The sequence below is a fragment of the Pan paniscus genome, chromosome 6 (genome assembly GCF_029289425.2).
Source record: "Pan paniscus chromosome 6, NHGRI_mPanPan1-v2.0_pri, whole genome shotgun sequence".
In the NCBI taxonomy this organism is placed as follows: Eukaryota; Metazoa; Chordata; class Mammalia; order Primates; family Hominidae; genus Pan; species Pan paniscus.
In genome coordinates, this window is record NC_073255.2 from 153,731,908 (window position 1) to 153,749,912 (window position 18,005).

The following is an 18,005-nucleotide window of genomic DNA, read 5'->3' on the forward strand; positions in this document are numbered from 1 at the left end:
CATAACTGGTTTCTATAAGAAGAAAATTAAGTTGGACCTCTGTCACATACAGTATACAGAAATAGATTTCAGGTGGTTTTAAAATGTGAAAAGTGACTAACATTTTAGAAGAAAATCTGAGTCTACATGTGCAATACAGGGCTAGGGAGACCATCTTAAATAACACTGGATACCCAGGAAGTATAAAAGATGGACATTTTACTATAAATGTTTTTAACTGTAGAATGAAACCTATCTTAAAGAACTCTTATAAATTGATAAGAAAAAGACACCAGATAAAAATATTTTAATATATTTGCTCACAGAAGAGCAAATGACCCACAAATGTGAAAAGCCATACTTAGTTTTATCAGTAGTCAGTGGAATTAAAATGATATATTTTCTACCATCAGACTAAAAAAAGAGTTATAATGCCTATCATTGGTGGTAATATGGATGGAAACATACTCTCATATATGTGTAGAAATTTGGATTGTCACAGGAGTATATATTAAAAATTATAATACCTGATGTCCCTACCACCACTGCTTGGGAATTTATTCAATAGAAATAAAAGGATCCAATGGAAATAAAAACATCAGTATGTTAAAATATATGTACAGCAATACTCATTTCACCTTTTTTGTTGTTGTTATTGAGTCTGGGTCCTGCTCTGTCACCCAGGCTGGAGTGCAGTGACACAATCACAGCTCGCTGCAGCCTCAATCTCCTGGGCCGAGTAGCTGGGACTACAGGCACATGCCACCACGACTGACTAATTTTAAAAATTTTTTTTGTAGAGATGAGGTCTTACTATGTTGCCCGGGCTGGTCTCAACCTCCTGAGCCGAAGCTATCCTGCCCCCTTGGTCTCCCAAAGCACTAGGATTACAGGCATGAGCTACCACACCCAGTCTTATTTCACCATTTTTAATGTGTTCCTCCTTTCCCCGAAAAAGGAAACAGCCCAGAAATAAAGAGATGGCACATCAGTAGTGGATTGGCAGACTAAATTATGTTATAATCACGTCATGGGACATTATGCAGCCATTTAAAAGAATGGTGAGAAATGTATCACTTGACTTTAAGGGATTTCCATAGGATGTTTATATTGAAAGAAGCCAGATGCAGAGAAGAGAGAGTGTGTGTGTGTGTGTGTGTGTGTGTACGTACACACACACATTTTCATTGCATTCTTATAAAATAATGACCAGTCGCTTCTCGGCCTTTTGGCTAAGATCAATTGTAGTAAAATAATGACCAAAAAATTCTGTGTATATGCAAATATAGACATGTGTATATCTTTAGCTGTAAGATTTTATGACTATGAAAAAAAATTTGGAAAGGTATATCCTGTGTTGTTAGCATGATATGTATCAGAGGGATGGATAAGTCCCGACATAGCTAAGGAGTCAAAGACTGGAAGAATTACAAGAGAAGGAAAAGGGGAAATTTTTTAAATAAAGCACAAAATATCAGATTATACATTATGCATTGTGGATGTATAATTTAAATTTATGTAAATGAAGTATGTTTTTAAATATTTGGAAGTCAATTAAAATCAGTTGTCAATGTAGTTTTTAAGAAGCAAGAAACAGATATGTCAAAGTAGGTAAGACTGTGGGCCCAGAGGCAAGGTGGGGGACACACCGAAGAGGATTTGCTCCAGACCAAAGCCATTCAGGTAACCACCCTGATTGGAGGTTCTCACAAGTTCTGTAGTTTTGAGGAACTGGAGTCTGATACCAGACATTGTAAACTGTTAGAGTTCTCAAAGCAGAAAACCCACCAAACCCACTTGAACAGTGTTTTTAGAGGTTGCGTTTTTTTTCACCAGTAGCTGGAAGTTATATTGGGAGAAAATCTGATCTGCACTGGATGAGAGTAATGTCATTGTCTGTATAGTCAACTCATTTGAAGTATTAATAGTCGTACCATATGGTTAAAATATATGCTTGGAGTAGGATTGTTTTATAGTTTTAAGGAAGAAGCTTAAATGAGTGTAATTATGATGTATCAATACTGAAATGCTGTTTTTTTATTTTTTTTCTAAATTCATTCCATCATCAAAGGTATTGATAACAGAACATGGCGACTTGGGAAATGGAAAGTTTTTGGATCCAAAGAACAGAATCTGTTTTAAATTTGATCACTTAAGGAAGGAGGCAACGGATCCAAGACCCTGTGAAGTAGAAAATGCAGTTGAATCATGGAGAACTTCAGTAGAAACTGCTCTGAGAGCTTACGTAAAAGAACATTACCCGAATGGAGTCTGCACTGTAAGTCATCAGTAGCAGCTTTGTGTGTGTGTTTTGTGTAAATGTGAGTCTTTAGCGTCTCTTAAAATTTACAGTAACTTACAGAATTGACGTTGTATAATGTCATTTTTTTCCTTAAATATTTCTAAGAATGTTTACTATTTTTTCAAGAAATTCTGGATAATAAATAGATATACTAGGATGGCTTAAAATAGAGAAATGGTTGTACCTTGATGTAAATCCATGTAGAAATTCTGATACATTGATTAAAGGAGCATGATACGGTGAGATTCTGTAATCTTACATTCATGACTCGTCTCAGTTTAGATCAAACTTATTTTTATTAAGTCACAGAAATCTTAGAACAAATAAAATTACTTGGAAGTAAAATTATGTGTTTCTGTATTTTACAGTTACATTTCTTGTGTTTTTTGTGTGGTTCTTTCGTAGGTTCAACCTATTTTTATATTTTCAAGAAATATATGGCTGGGCACAGTGGCTCACCCCTGTAATCCCAGCACTTTGGGAGGCCGAGGCAGGTGGATCACCTGAGATCAGGAGTTCGAGACCTGCCTGGCCAGCATGGTGAAACCCTGTCTCTACTTAAAAAAAAAAAAAAAAAAAAAAAAAAACAATTAGCCGGGTGTGGTAGCACGTGCCTGTAGTCCCAGCTACTCGGGAGACTGAGGCAGAATTGCTTGAACCCAGGAGGCAGAGGTTGCAGTGAGCCGAGATTGCGCCACTCCACTCCAGCCCAGTCAACAGAGTGAGACTCTGTCTCAAAAAAAAAAAAAAAGAAAAGAAAAGAAATACAAAATATGGTAGTAGGAATACATTTCTTTTTTAAAAATTTCATAATATTATTTGTACCCTGACAGGCTTTTTTAGCACCCCCAGTTTGTGCTTCAGTGGCCTTTTCCATTGCCAGAGTGATCTTTTGAAATGCAAATCAGGTCATTAAAATTCCCTGCTTGAAATCCTTCAGAGATTTCCCGTTGCCTGGACTTAAGAGTCCAGGCTTTTGAAGGTGGCTTAAAGGCCCTGTGACCACGTGGCCTCTGCTTACCCCTCCAACCTAACTCTACCATATATCCTAGTTTATACCTGCTTTCTCAATGTAATTATTAATATCACCAGTAGCATACCCCATTTCTTTCTTGGAAGTTTCCTGGTTAGGACAAAAATTCATATGGTCTGCTTAAGTACCTAGCTCTCTAATTATTTGAGAAATATTGCAACATAACCTCAAATATCTTATGTATTACTTGAATTATAACTTGTTCATCAGGATTATTTTGGAGGAATAACGAGAGTTAAGGGAGTACTTGTTAGAGAGTCCTCATTTGTTCTAGAGGATTGAAAGGCACAAATTAATTATTACTTTTAAAGCAGTAGGCAAGAGGTGAAATAGCATTGTGATACATAACAGGCATTCTCTTAACGACCTTTCTCACTTATAAGTAAGTTAATTTATTCCAGTACTTCTAAGTGACTAAAGAAACAGCAGCCCCTAAGATTGTGAAGTGAACAAAGGTGATAATCACAAGCTAGGTCCAGTTTTCACTTGCATGGAAAAAGCTAGATTAGCATCTGTATGTTTAAAATAAATTATCTACTTATGAAAGTAGATTATCTAGAATGTCCGTGAATATTTCAGAGTACAATTAATTTTAATGAATTGTATTTTATTTAGTGTCCCCTTTTGTGGTCCACTAATAATTTGATTAGGCATAAATATTTGAGAATATGTTTTTCTAGCTACTATATTGGAATGATGGCCTACTTTGTATTTTATGTGTTCTTGTCAAAGTACTGTACAATTTGCAGTATTTTATAGATTTTTAAAGTTGGACATTCCATGGCCCTAAATTCATTCTTATGCTTATTTTCTTTGCCAATAAGGTGTATGGCAAAAAAATAGATGGACAGCAAACCATTATTGCATGCATAGAAAGCCATCAGTTCCAAGCAAAAAACTTTTGGTAAGTTAAAATTTTGGATATTGGGGAGTTTTGGCATTGTTTTACGTCTTTGTAGTTCTTACTTTAGTGATTTGGGCTACACCTTGTTTGTTTATGATTAAGAACAATTTAGAGATGGTATAAAATTTTAGCCTTTTGGTATAAGGAAGGTAAATTTGCTCAACAGCCTAATCACTAAAGGTAGTGGCAAATCTGTTGACATTCAGTGGAAAGAGTATGGGACTAGCAAACAGCATCCTGAGGGAGCATGTGTGCCTGCGAGAACACCAGTTGGCAGTCCATATGCTCATTCTGTGAAGGGGCTGTTCCTGAATGAAACTTATGTGGAGGAGAACAAAGATAATTATAGAGCAAAAAATGATACTACTTTTGTGAACTTTGTGACTCTGAAGTAGAGGATTGCTTTGTACTTGATTAGCCAATGTGAGGAAATAATGACATGTTTTATACAATGAGGAAGATTACATTCATGCCTTGTAATTTTGTGTACAAATAATTCCATTATTCCTCATAAACTTCAAGCCCTCAGGAGCACTGATTTACCATACTGGTCTTGGACCTTTGACAAGTTGTTGGTCATTTTTATTCTTAGACAAGACTATTTCTGAGTACCTGTTATAAAATTCTGAGGTTCTTTAAGACTTTACAAGTCCATAATTGAATGAAATCTTTACGTTTATCCCTGTTTTACATGCTGAGGTCACCAGAATAAGTATGGTCATAATATTTACCTTTTAGTATATTAGCCTTTGACTTACTAGCCAAGTTGGTTGTTGGTGCTATTAAGGGTAAAGTAACAGGTAACCCCTGTGGGCCAGTTGGGTTCATGGCCTAAGGTTGCTCCACTGCTTAGCCATCTCAGAAATAAATGCAGGGTTGCAAGGTTAACCAAGAATATTTGGAGGAATGCAGATCCATCATCACTGAAGGAAAATCAATGCCATATGTGAATGTATGCCTTAATGACTAGCCACAGTTCCCTAAAGTTTCTGTCATATAGAGTTACTTTTATGGACTTAATATAAGTGTAGTTTCTCTATGTTGGGTCTAAAATCTTGTAGCATTAATCTAGAATCCTGAAACAATCAATATTTATAAAATTATTACTAATTTATGTTATTTATGCCAGGAAACACATAATAAAATCAATCTTGTTGAGATGGAGCTACTATTAGAAGAAAATTCTTTTTACTACGTTCTTCTTTATAATACATTGGAGCTGTTACAATAAGTTTACTAATTTGTCTTTTTAAAATCTAATTCCTTTGAGCTTTAACATATATAAAATGAAGAAAATGTCTGTCCTTGAGTTTTATTTTCTGTTTAGAGACAGAGTCTTGCTGTGTTGCCCAGGCTGGTCTCAAATTCCAGGGCTCAAGTGATCCTCCTGCCTCCGGCTCCCAAGTAGCTGGAACTACAGGTTCACATGGTGCCCAACTTGTCATTGAATTTTCTATTCTCACTATTTCACTTTACAAGGGTAATTTTTCCTAAGCCATCACTATGAGCATTGTATCACTTAATGGCTTTCACTTTCTGGAAAAAAATGTATTTTATATGCTTTGATATGATTTTTCCAAAGTGATAATATCATGGTGCAATAGTCTCAGTAAAATCTAAGTAGTTAATACAAAGAACTATACTTCAAGCCAGGCATCTGTAATCCCAGCACTTTTGGAGACCAAGGTAGGAGGATGGCCAGAGGCCAGGAGTTCAAGAAACCTGGGCAACATAGTACGACCCCATCTCTAGGAAAAAAAAAAAAAATTAGTCAGGCATGGTGGTGCGTGCCTATAGTCCTAGCTACTTGGGAGGCTGAGGCAAGAGGATCTCTTGAGCCCAAGAGTTCAAGCCTGCAGTGAGCTATAATCACGCCACTGCACTTCAGTCTGGGTGACAAAGCAAGACCCTATCTCTAGAACAAAAAAAAAAAGAAATATACTTCAGTTCATCTAAACTATAGGTAGAGTAAAAATCAGAAGCAACTAGTCTTAGATGTTTCTTAGATTTCAGTAGAGACCTTTTCTTTGTCTCTACCATTTCTCCAGGATCTAGCAGTATTAGGGGCTTAATATAAATGTTTGTTGAGTGAATACATATTTATAATTACAGAGTTAATAAAAGAGAGGGGCAGAATATAATTAAAGGCTAGGACATATTGGCCATTTACTCTACTAATAAAAGAGTACTATCTACTCAGTGTCATTTACTGTTACTGTAGTAATTAATGCCTTTGGAAGAATCTTTTGAAATAGTTCTCAAATTGGTACCACTACTTGGTTTGGAATTATTTTTTTTTCTTTTCATAATCAATGGTTATATAAATGTATATTGTCCTAGTCAGTATTTTGTATATGCTAAGGACTCACTAGCTGGCTTGGCACTAATACCTCAATAAAAGGAATACTTCTTTTGGAATCATGAAACAAAAGTGAATAAACCTCCAAGTTATTTTTCCAACCAACCTTCTTTGAAAAATCTTGGATGAGTCACTCAAATCAAGACATGTTATAAAATTATCTGTTATTTTGTAGAACATATACATTGTTCTAATAATAATTTTCAAATATTCAGTGTAACTGTAAGTATGAGAATACAGGTTGAATATCTCTTATCCAAAATGCTTGGGACCAGAAGTCTTTTGGATTTCAAATTTTTAAATATTTACATCATACTTACCAGTTTAACATCCCTAATTCAAAAATTCAAAATTCAGAATGCTCCAATAATCGTTTCCTTTGAGCATCATGTCAGTGCTCAAAAAGTTGCAGATTTTGAAGCATTTCAGATTTTTGAATTAGGAAGACTCAACTTGTACTATCATTCTATAGACTTTATGATTGGGTAGACTACATGAGTATTGAACCCAGAAATCATTGTCTAGCAAAAGCCAGTATAGTGATTAATTACCCTGTGACTATTATATAATGTTCAAAAAAGCTAACATATTAGAATGTCCTTAGCGTGCAGAGAGCAGAGACAAAAAGTTACCTTGAAAAGTTTGTCAGAAAAATAGAATATCAGAAGCTAAACTACTCATCCAGAATTTTGTCAAAAAAGAAAAATAAGATAAAATTCACTGGTAGACAAAAAGTAGTAACATACCAGTTTGTAATTTCTCAGTTTCAAACCATTAATATGTATTTGTATACCAAAAATCATTTCAGGAGCAGAGAAGGAGGATATGCCTTTTATGTGGAGACTTTAAACATAAAATTGGAAAACTAAAAAAAAAAACAAACTCATGTTAATAAGTATAGTCCTTTATTTCCAGATATCAAAACCTCTTTAAGAGTGTTGTATAACATTTACTAGTCATTCTTTTTAAATTCTATGGTACTTTGTATCATTCAGTAGATGTTAAACTACACTGAGTGTATTTATAAAAGCCCCTGTTAATCTAAACATTTATTCCATTTATTTTGGAAATATAAGTGATTTGATTGAAGAAGTAGCTTAAAATTTATCTCCACAGTAGCTTATGACTTAGTTTTGTATTGGTTTTTGTTTTGTTTTTTTTTAAGGCTAGTCAAGTGGAGATGGAACAAAGAAACCTGTAACTGATTGTGATCAATTAGTGGCAAACAGCACTGCACACACACCAGCCTGAATTGTATTTTAAGCCTTAGCTTTAGAATTCTGGCATTAAATCCATTATGTAAGTTCTTTCTTATCAGTAGGGCGAAAATTAAATATGTATCATAACTGGACTTAACCTTTTGATTATTTTTGACTATTTCAGTGATTAAAAATTTAATGTCCAGTATTCATCCCCCACACTCTCTCATACTGTAGCATGAAATATAATCTGAAACTTAAAATTGATTCAAATTATTTTCCCTACCTTATTTACAGCTGCTGTTTTTATTTTTAAGGAATGGTCGTTGGAGGTCAGAATGGAAGTTTACAATCACTCCTTCAACCACTCAAGTGGTTGGCATCTTGAAAATTCAGGTATGAAAAATAATTTGTTTACTGATCTTTAGATGATTCTGAACAGAGAAACAACTAATTCCTAAGTTTACATTTTCATAGTATATCATATACATTTCTTTTTCAGGTCTTTGTTTTGGGGTAATGGGAAAAACAATAGTGCTGTTTTAAATCTTTTAAATAACCTGGCAGTTTATTCCCTAGTCATCAAAAATCTGCAAGGATAGCTGACAGATTATAAAACACAGCTAAAATTAGATGCTGCCATTTGGTCTGCTCTTCAGATACAATTTGTTCATGCAGGCGTCTTCTGAGTTTGAGTTGTGTACTTCTCTCCTCTGAATTGGGTGGAGTGGGGTGAAGTATCATATTAATATATGCATGTGTGTAGTTGTATAAATATATTGTATGCATGTATTAACGTGTATGTATTGGCTGGGCGCGGTGGCTCACGCCTGTTATCCCAACACTTTGGGAGGCCGAGGTGGGTGGATCACAAGGTCAGGAGATCAAGACCATCCTGGCTAACACAGTGAAACCCCATCTCTACTAAAAATACAAAAAATTACACGTGCTTGTAGTCCCAGCTACTCAGGAGGCTGAGGCAGGAGAATCGCTTGAACCCGGGAGGCAGAGGTTGCAGTGAGCCGAGATTGCGCCACTGCACTCCAGCCTGGGCGACAGAGCAAGACTCCGTCTCAAAAAAAAAAAAAAAAAAAAAGCATACGTGATTGTTTGAAGATTTAGTTAATATGGCTAAAAGGGTTAGGACAGACAGACACCAAGTACTCGATGAATGGTAGTCATTATTGTCAGCATTATTCTTCCTTCACTTAGACCTCAGTGGTGCTTACCTGGATAATTACAGCAGTTTTTAAATGGTGCCCCTTGTAGGACCAAAGCTTACTGAGAGCAAGGATTGTCTGATTCACAGTACAGTCTTCAGCATTTAGCATAGTACCATATGACTGTTATTTTGTTGAATTGGTGGACTCTTTGACATTCACACTGCCATCAAAAAGATAGTTTTTTAAATTTAAATGTGGATATGTTACTTGACTATGTAAGACCATTCAGTAGTACACTCTCATCTGCCAGATAGTCCAGACATATTTGCATGACATACAAGGCCCAGAGTTGACTGGTTTGCTACCTGTATATATTTCTACAGCTATTACTCTCCCCAACTTCACATACCTCTAGTCCTCTCTGAAATATACTGAAGCCTTTTTTAACCCTCAGAAAGAATCTAGAGTACTGCTAACATACTTTATACATACCTTTACCATGTTGTGCTGAAATACGAGATCAGGGACTGTGTCTTTTTAAAAGCCATATACCCTCAGTACCTTATGTAGCAGCAGTGTTTATAGCACTCATTCAATGTTTGTTGAGTAAATTCATGTCTGAGTTTGGGGAATTAAATGGTTGGTGGAAATACACAAAAGAGGAACAGGGTTGGGAAGGAATATTGTGAGCCCAGATTTGGACATCTTGGTTTTAGGTACCAGTAGAATGAATGACTGTGAGGCAAAAATGTCCAGCAGTCAGGTCAATAGAAGGCTTGCCTGAATAACTACAGGAATATCTCTAACTAGTCTCCTCACTAGGCTGAGGGCAGGAAGAGTCTTGCTGGAGTTCAAAAGTTTTGGGGCTCAGCAGAGAAGTCTAGACTAGAGCTGAAATATGTAGTCAGTCTGCATTGATATGCTTGTTGACGCAATAAGGTTCTTGATGATTCCTGTAATGTGGTTTCTGTAATTTCTTTTTCTAATAGGTTCATTATTATGAAGATGGTAATGTTCAGCTAGTGAGTCATAAAGATATACAAGATTCCCTAACAGTGTCTGTAAGTAATTAATTCCACAGTAAAATTTAACCTAATACTTCTGTAAAACCAGAACAGTTTCGGAATGAACATTTTAAGTAATATTTCTGCTTCAGATTACCGTGTTTTCTGATAGATTAAAGATAAGTAATTGCAAACCTGTACCTAACTTTTTTGCAGCTTTGAGATATAATTTGTATACCATTCAGTTCATTCATTTAAAATATAAGCTTCAAATTTTTCTCTCTTTTTTTGTATATTACTAATAGGGTTGGACAGCAGTCACCACAATCTAATTTTAGAACATTTTCATGCTCCTTAAAAGAAACCCTGTACCATTAGCAATCATTCTCCATTCTACCCAGCCCTTCCCCCAGAACCCTCCCAGCCCTAGGCAGTGGCTAATCTACTTTCTGGCTCTGTGGATTTGCTTGTGCTGGACATTTGATATAAATGTAATCATAATATATAGTCTTTTCTGACTGGCTTTTTTCATTTAACATGTTCAACATTCATCCTTTTTGGAGCATGTATTAGTACTTTGTTCCTTTTTATTGCCAAATACTCTGTTTTATGGACATACCACATTTTATCCTTTCTTCAGTTAATGGACATTTCTGTGTTCTACTTTTTGCTGCTGTGAACATTTGTGTACTATTTTTTGTGTAGCTTTTTAAATTTCTTTTTGGTATATACATAGGAGTGGAATTGCTGGGTCATTTGGTAACTATGTTTAACCTTTTGAAGAACTGCCAGACTGTTTTCCATCTTAAAGTTTCACCAGCAGTGTATAAGAGTTTCAGTTTTTCTATATCTTTTTCCAAAATGTGTCCTTTTGATGATAGCCATCCTAGTCAGTATGAAGTAGTGTCTTATTGTGGTTTTTATTTACATTTTCTTGATGCTAATGATTTTGAGCATCTTTTCTTGTGCTTATGATCATTTGTATATCTTTTGGGGGGAAATACCTATTCAGATCCTTTGCTCATTTCCTAATTGATTATTCACATTTGTATTACTGAGTTGTACTTGTTCATATATTCTGGATACAAGTCCAGTGTATCACATACATGATTTCAGATATTTTCATCCTTCTCTGTGTTGTCTTTTCACTTTCTTGATGATATTGTTTGCAAAACAGAAGATTTTGGTTTTGATTTTTTTCTTTTGTCATTTGAGATTTGAAATATTAATAGAAACCATTGTCTACCCAAGGTCATGGAGATCTACTCCAGTGTTTTCTTCTAAAAGTATTATATAATAGTTTTAGCTCTTACATTTAGGTCTATGATCTTCTACCTAACTTTTAAACTGTATCCTGTCTTTTCATTTCAGTAGCTATTTGGATCATGATTTAATGAAGTTTTTTTTTTAAGTTCATCTTTCAAATTTAAGAATTTTTGAACTTGGTTTTATTTCTCCACAGAATTCTTTCACACATTCTTTCCCTTGCGTATGCAACTGTTTCCTTGTTGATTTTTGTTTGGTTGGTTTTGTTTTTTTGAGACAAGACCTGGCTCTGTCACCCAGGCTGGCATGATCTCAGCTCACTGCAACCTCTGCCTCTAGGGCTCAAGCCATTCTCCCATTTGAGCCTCCTGAGTAGCTGGGACTACAGGCATGTGCCACCACACCCAGCTAATTTTTTTTTTTTTTTTTTTTTTTTTTTTTTTTTGGTAGAGATGGGGTTTCACCATGTTGCCCAGCTAGTCTTGAACTCCTGGACTCATGCAGTTTACCCACCTTGGCCTCCAAAAGTTTGGCTTTTGGTTTTTTTGCCCCATGGATATTGACAGTACAACATTAACAGTGACATTTTCTCATTTGTTTGTGTCATATACCTAAAAGTATCTGTGTATTATAAACATCAACTGCTTATATACAATTTACAGATATTAAAGAAAATTTTTTTTTTTTTGAGACGGAGTCTCGCTCTTTCGCCCAGGCTGGACTGCAGTGGCGCTGTCTTGGCTCACTGCAAGCTCCGCCTCCTGGGTTCACGCCATTCTCCTGCCTCAGCCTCCCGAGTAGCTGGGACTACAGGTGCCCGCTACCACACCCGGCTAATTTTTTTTGTATTTTTAGTAGAGACGGGGTTTCACCGTGTTAGCCAGGATGGTCTCGATCTCCTGACCTCGTGATCCACCCACCTCGGCCTCCCAAAGTGCTGGGATTACAGGCGTGAGCCACTGCGCCCGGCCAGAAAAATTTATTTTTAACTCAAGAAGGCATTTAAGAAACATGTATGAATGTGTTAAGCCAGATGCTACCTAAGAAGATAAGCTATATTTACATATACATATATATACACACACACACACACACACACACACACACGTATTTTTTTGAGACAGGGTGTCACTCTGTTGCCCAGGCTACAGTGCAATGTGTGAATACAGCTCACTGCAGCCTCGACATCCTGGGCTCAAGCCATCCTCCTGCCTCAGCCTCTCTAGTAGCTGGGACTACAGGCGTGTGCCACCATGCCCAGCTAATTTATTTTTTGTAGAGATGGGGTCTCACCATATTGTCCAGGCTGGTCTCAAACCCTGGCCACAACCAACCTTTCTGCCTTGGCCTCCCAGAGTGCTGGGATTACAGGCATGGGCCACCACACCCAGCCCCTGAAGCTATCTTTTAAAAAATTTTTTACTAGCACTTAGGTGATTTCTGCTTTGACCTAATTGGTACTCTCCTTGCAAAATTTGCCAGTGAAAAAAACTTACTAATGTCTGATTTTCCATGAGATGTTCTCCATATAGTTACATATCATATGTAATTACTACATTCAATATTATTGACATAACAAGGGCATGGTGCCGTCTTGTTTGGGGAGTTTGACATTGAGCAAAGATGCTTCCTGGATGGGTGCGGTGGCTCACGTCTGTAATCCTATCATTTCGGGAAGCTGAGGTAGGTGGATCACTTGAGGTCAGGAGTGCGAGACCAGCCTGGCCAATATGACGAAACCTCGTCTCTACTAAAAATACAAAACCCCATCTCCACTAAAAATACAAAAATGAGATGGGAATGGTGACACATTCCTATAGTTCCAGCTATTTGGGTGGCTGAGGCATGAAAATTGCTTGAACCTGGGAGGCGGAGATTACAGTGAGCCAAGATCACACTGCTGCACTCCAGCCTGTGCTACAGGCTGAGACCCTGTCTCAAAAAAAAAAAAAACAAAAAAACAAAAACAGATGCTTCCTAAGAGAAATTTGTCCACAAGAGTACAGAGGGTACGGTTTTGAGAGATGGTCATAGTAATTAAACTTGACTAATATGCCAGTTTGTGCTCGTTTTTTTAGGAATGACCATTTTTACTCTAAGGAGGTTTTCATTGTTTTATATTTTTACACCATATATATAAAGTATAAGGTGTTAGAGACTTTTACATTAACACTGTTTTATTTTTTAAATCCAGATTCTGTTAACTTTACTGTTAGGAAAAAGCAAACAAACCCATCTATTGGCATGTTAAAAAAAAAAAATTTCCAGAAAAATACATTCTTCCTGATTAGTGATTTTTTTTTTTTGGTATCACTGTTCTGTTACATAATGTTCAGTAAATATTTAACAATATTCAGATAAAGAGTCATCAATTAGAAATCTTTACCAAACTTCTTACCCATAAAGGTTGTCTATTGGAATGCATGTCCAGTGTTTAAAATTGAACTTTTCATCCATGTGTGTATCATTGAGATTTCACTTTCCTTAGCCAGCTGAACATTGAGACCAGCTTATTCTGTAGACTTTTAAAATAATTTTACCTATTTTCCCCTTAGACTTAGAATAATTGATCTTACAATATTTGTTCTATGTCATAATTTCCTTCTGTGTTATTTATTATAACATTACATCAACCATACATATATTTTAAAATAATAGTGGTTTAGTTTTAAATTACTATTTTTATTTTGTTTTTTTTTTTTTTCAGAATGAAGTGCAAACAGCAAAAGAATTTATAAAGATTGTAGAAGCTGCAGAAAATGAATACCAGGTATGATTTTTTAAATATTATATAAGCTACATTCACATATGAATTAATGTCACTGAAATTTTAATTTCAGCCAAAGGCTGAATTTTTCCATTGCATCAGTTACAGTCTTTTTGTTGTGTGTCTGCTTTTAACACAAAGGCAGACTTACTAATGTGTAGGCAAAAAGAGTGGCAAGTAAATTGAATTCCATTAATAGTTTGTGTTTTCAAAATACTAAGACTAGGCTGAGTGCGGTGGCTCACGCCTGTAATCCCAACACTTTGGGAAGCCGAGGCAGGTGGATCACGAGGTCAAGAGATCAAGACCATCCTGGCCAACATGGTGAAACCCTGTCTCTACTAAAAATACAAAAATTAGCTGTGTGTGGTGGCATGTGCCTGTAGTGACGAGTGCTACTCGGGAGGCTGAGGCAGGACAATCGCTTGAACCTGAGAGGCAGAGGTTGCAGTGAGCTGAGATCGCGCCACTGCACTCCAGCCTGGTGACAGAGTGAGACTCCGTCTCAAAAAAAAAAAAAGACTAGGTTTTGGCCAACATAATTTCTGAGTGCAGATTGAGTATCTCTGATCTGAGTTGCTTGGAACCAGAAGTGTTTTAGATTTCAGATTTTTTTGGATTTTGGAATATTTGCATTATCTATTTACCAGTCAAGCTTCCATAATCTGAAAATTAGAAATCTGCATTAGTGCTTCAGTGAGCATTGCCTTTGAGTGTCAAGTTGATGCTCAAAATGTTTCAAGCTTTGGAAACTTTGGATTTTTCAGTTAGGGATGCTCAACCTGTATCAGTCAAAATATGCCAGACTTTAAGTGGCTATCTTCTTTCTGGTTGGAAATTTTAATTCAGGCTGTGTCTTAGCATTTGGATTATGTGTAATCTGTTTAGATCACATTTCATTTTGTGCTTTACTTTTTATGTTATTTATCAGCTTGTAAACTACACTCTTGAATTGAACCATTTAATTTGTGAATTGGACAAGTTTCTACTCCTTAAAAATAATAATCTATAAATTGTTCTGACACACTAAAATAAATTCAAAATGACACACAAATATTAAGTCTAATTTATAGTTTTATTTCATTAAGTTTATTCAAAATTATTATAGGCTTTTTCTTCTAGCTGCTTTTATTTTATTTATTTATTTATTTATTTATTTATTTTTGAAGACAGAGTCTTGCTCTGTGGCCCAGGCTGGAGTGCAGTGGCGCGATCTCGCCTCACTGCAAGCTCCGCCTTCCAGGTTCACGCCATTCTCCCACCTCAGCCTCCCGAGTAGCCGGGACTACAGACGCCCACCACCATGCCCGACTAATTTTTTTTTGTATTTTTGGTAGAGACGGGGTTTCACTGTGTTAGCCAGGATGGTCTCGATCGATCTCCTGACCTCGTGATCCGCCCACCTCGGCCTCCCAAAGTGCTGGGATTACAGGCGTGAGCCACCGCGCCCGGCTCTTCTATTTGCTATTAAACAGCTTTTAAAACAATGTTGGGATTTTATTTGACTGTTTAAAAACAGTGAAACAGGCTGCTTAAATAAAACTTATTCTGAAAACATCTATGTGCTTTATAAATTGTTCTGTTCTTTGCGTTACTTTAAACTTCTAACTATTGTTTTTCATAGACTGCCATCAGTGAGAATTATCAGACAATGTCGGACACTACTTTCAAAGCCTTACGTCGACAGTTGCCAGTTACACGCACTAAGATTGATTGGAACAAGATCCTTAGCTACAAGATTGGCAAAGAGATGCAGAATGCATAAGATGAACATTGCATGACCGGATCATTTTAGTGTCTTTGCGTTAAAAAATCATTGCAAAAGTATTCTGAACTGTCAAGCTGCCCAGTCAGATGGGCTGTTGCCATTTAAAATCACTGTAATTAATTAGTTTGATTAGAGCACAAAGCTTAGCTAATCAACCATTATTTTTCATTTTGTTTGTTCTAAGAGGATTGAAAATCAGTTTAGTTTAAATGTCTTTCTGTTAGGCCTTTCTTTCTTACAATGAAGAGATGATTCTTCTAGTTTATGGTTAAAAGTTTTTGAAGTGTCTCAAAAATATTTTACTAACTGTAACCCTAAAATTGTTGTCTTTTGGTTTATGAAATCAGTAATTTTTGATATTTCCCCAATTCTTTTTAATGGGGTCAATAATGGACATTCTAGTTTAAGGTGGTAGATGGATTTAGCCATATATGCTGCTAAAGAAATTGTCTACCTTTTCTTCCTCACCTGTTCCATTTATGTAAAGTTGAGATTAGAGGGAAAGCATTTTCTATATCAATTGTGTTTAAACCTTTCAAGAAGGTTATTTAGCTAGCTTAGTGTTGAACTAAATTTTTTTTAAACAAGGCAAGGTCTAATGCTGTTTTGAGATTCTGAAATTAATGAAAATACTTATTTCAGAAATGCATTTAATGCTTTTTTTCTTGTGACAGTTACGCAAATCAGCTTGAATTCCATATGTCCCTGAGTTATTTTTATCATAAAGCCACAAATGTATTATAACAAGGCAAATTGTAATATATATAATCCTGAACTCATGACCATGTCTCGGTTTATTTTTTTTTTTCTTGGATTGAAAAGTACTGAAATTCAATGTGACATTAAAATGCAAATTTTCCTATTTATTTGAGTAGAAAATCACTTACCAGTGAGCATATATATTTTAAAATACTTTCTTTGGATATTGTAATTCTTAACTGGTTGTAAATTAGAAAAGCTGGGATTACATATGGTGTGCGGTTACAGTCTAAATTTTTTCATCTTCCTATGCATCATAAGCATGTTTGTAATATTTTCAAAAATAGTTCTACTGATGCTACAGGAATTTCAAGCCTGTGGTGAATGTTAGTATTTACCATAGGGAGTGAAGTGGAGTTATGGTTTCATTCAATAGAGTATTGCTGATTATACTTGAGTGGAATCCTTTCCTCACGTACTCCCACAGACGTCTGGGCCTGGAAATTTTTATTTTATTTTATTTTATTGTTTTTTTTTTTTAGAAAAACACCACTTTTATTATGTACAATAAAATATTTCATTAGCTTGAATTGTATAGATTTTTAAAAATTCAATGAAAGCATGTTGTTTAATTTCTTTTTAAAATCACTGTTGGGCTTTGAAAGCATTGAGAATATAATATGAAATTATGACATTTTGTCTAAATCATCTTTTCTTTAGTTTTAAAATACAAGTTTTGGCACATTGGGATTCCTAAAGAAAATGAATTGGTAACATTAATTATCTGTTCCTTTTTAAGATATATATATTTGAAAGTTTGATGATGGTGAACTAAATACTAGATCTAATTGACAAGCTTAGTTGTATCAGTTAGGCCATCATGAGTTTCTATCCCATGAAAGTCATCAATTTCCTATCTCTGTTCTAGTCTGGAATGCATTACTGAAAATGTATGCAACTGTTTTTAAGGTGATTTGCTTGTGAGACGGAAGATTTATCAAAAATAATTTAGAACAGGCTGGGCGCGGTGGCTCACATCTGTAATCCCAGCACTTTGGGAGGCCGAGGCGGGTGGATCACGGGGTCAGGAGATTGAGACCACCCTGGCTAACACAGTGAAACCCTGTCTCTACTAAAAATACAAAAAATTAGCCGGGTGTGGTGACAGGCGCTTGTAGTCCCAGCTACTCGGGAGGCTGAGGCAGGAGAATGGCGTGAACCCGGGAGGCAGAGCTCGCAGTGAGCCGAGATCGCGCCACTGCACTCCAGCCTGGGTGACAGAGCAAGACTCTGTCTCAAAAAATAATAATAATAATAATAATTTAGAACAGTCTGAAATAATGATGGCACAGAATAGACTAGTCTTTTATAGTATAAGAATGGCATTTATTAGGCAGGGCACAGTGGCTCACACCTGTAATCCCAGCACTTTGGGAGGCTGAGGCGGGTGGATCACGAGGTCAGGAGTTCGAGACCAGCCTGACCAACATGCTGAAACCCCGTCTCTACTAAAAACAAAAAAAAATTAGCTGGGGATGGTGATGCGCGCCTGTAATCCCAAC

General features: G+C 36.1%; 1 protein-coding gene across 1 annotated transcript in view; it reads left to right on the forward strand.

Annotated features, from left to right (window-relative positions):
* CAPZA2 (capping actin protein of muscle Z-line subunit alpha 2) overlaps positions 1-17,135 on the forward strand; it is a 54,064-nt gene extending 36,929 nt beyond the window's left edge. The window contains exons 5-10 of the mRNA XM_034964865.3: positions 2,051-2,257; positions 4,139-4,218; positions 8,094-8,172; positions 9,929-10,000; positions 13,917-13,979; positions 15,601-17,135. Of these exons, the coding sequence (XP_034820756.1) occupies positions 2,051-2,257; positions 4,139-4,218; positions 8,094-8,172; positions 9,929-10,000; positions 13,917-13,979; positions 15,601-15,741 (642 nt within the window). The 3' untranslated portion in view covers positions 15,742-17,135. The remainder of the gene's footprint in view (positions 1-2,050; positions 2,258-4,138; positions 4,219-8,093; positions 8,173-9,928; positions 10,001-13,916; positions 13,980-15,600) is intronic.
* The last annotated feature ends 870 nt before the right edge of the window (positions 17,136-18,005 follow it).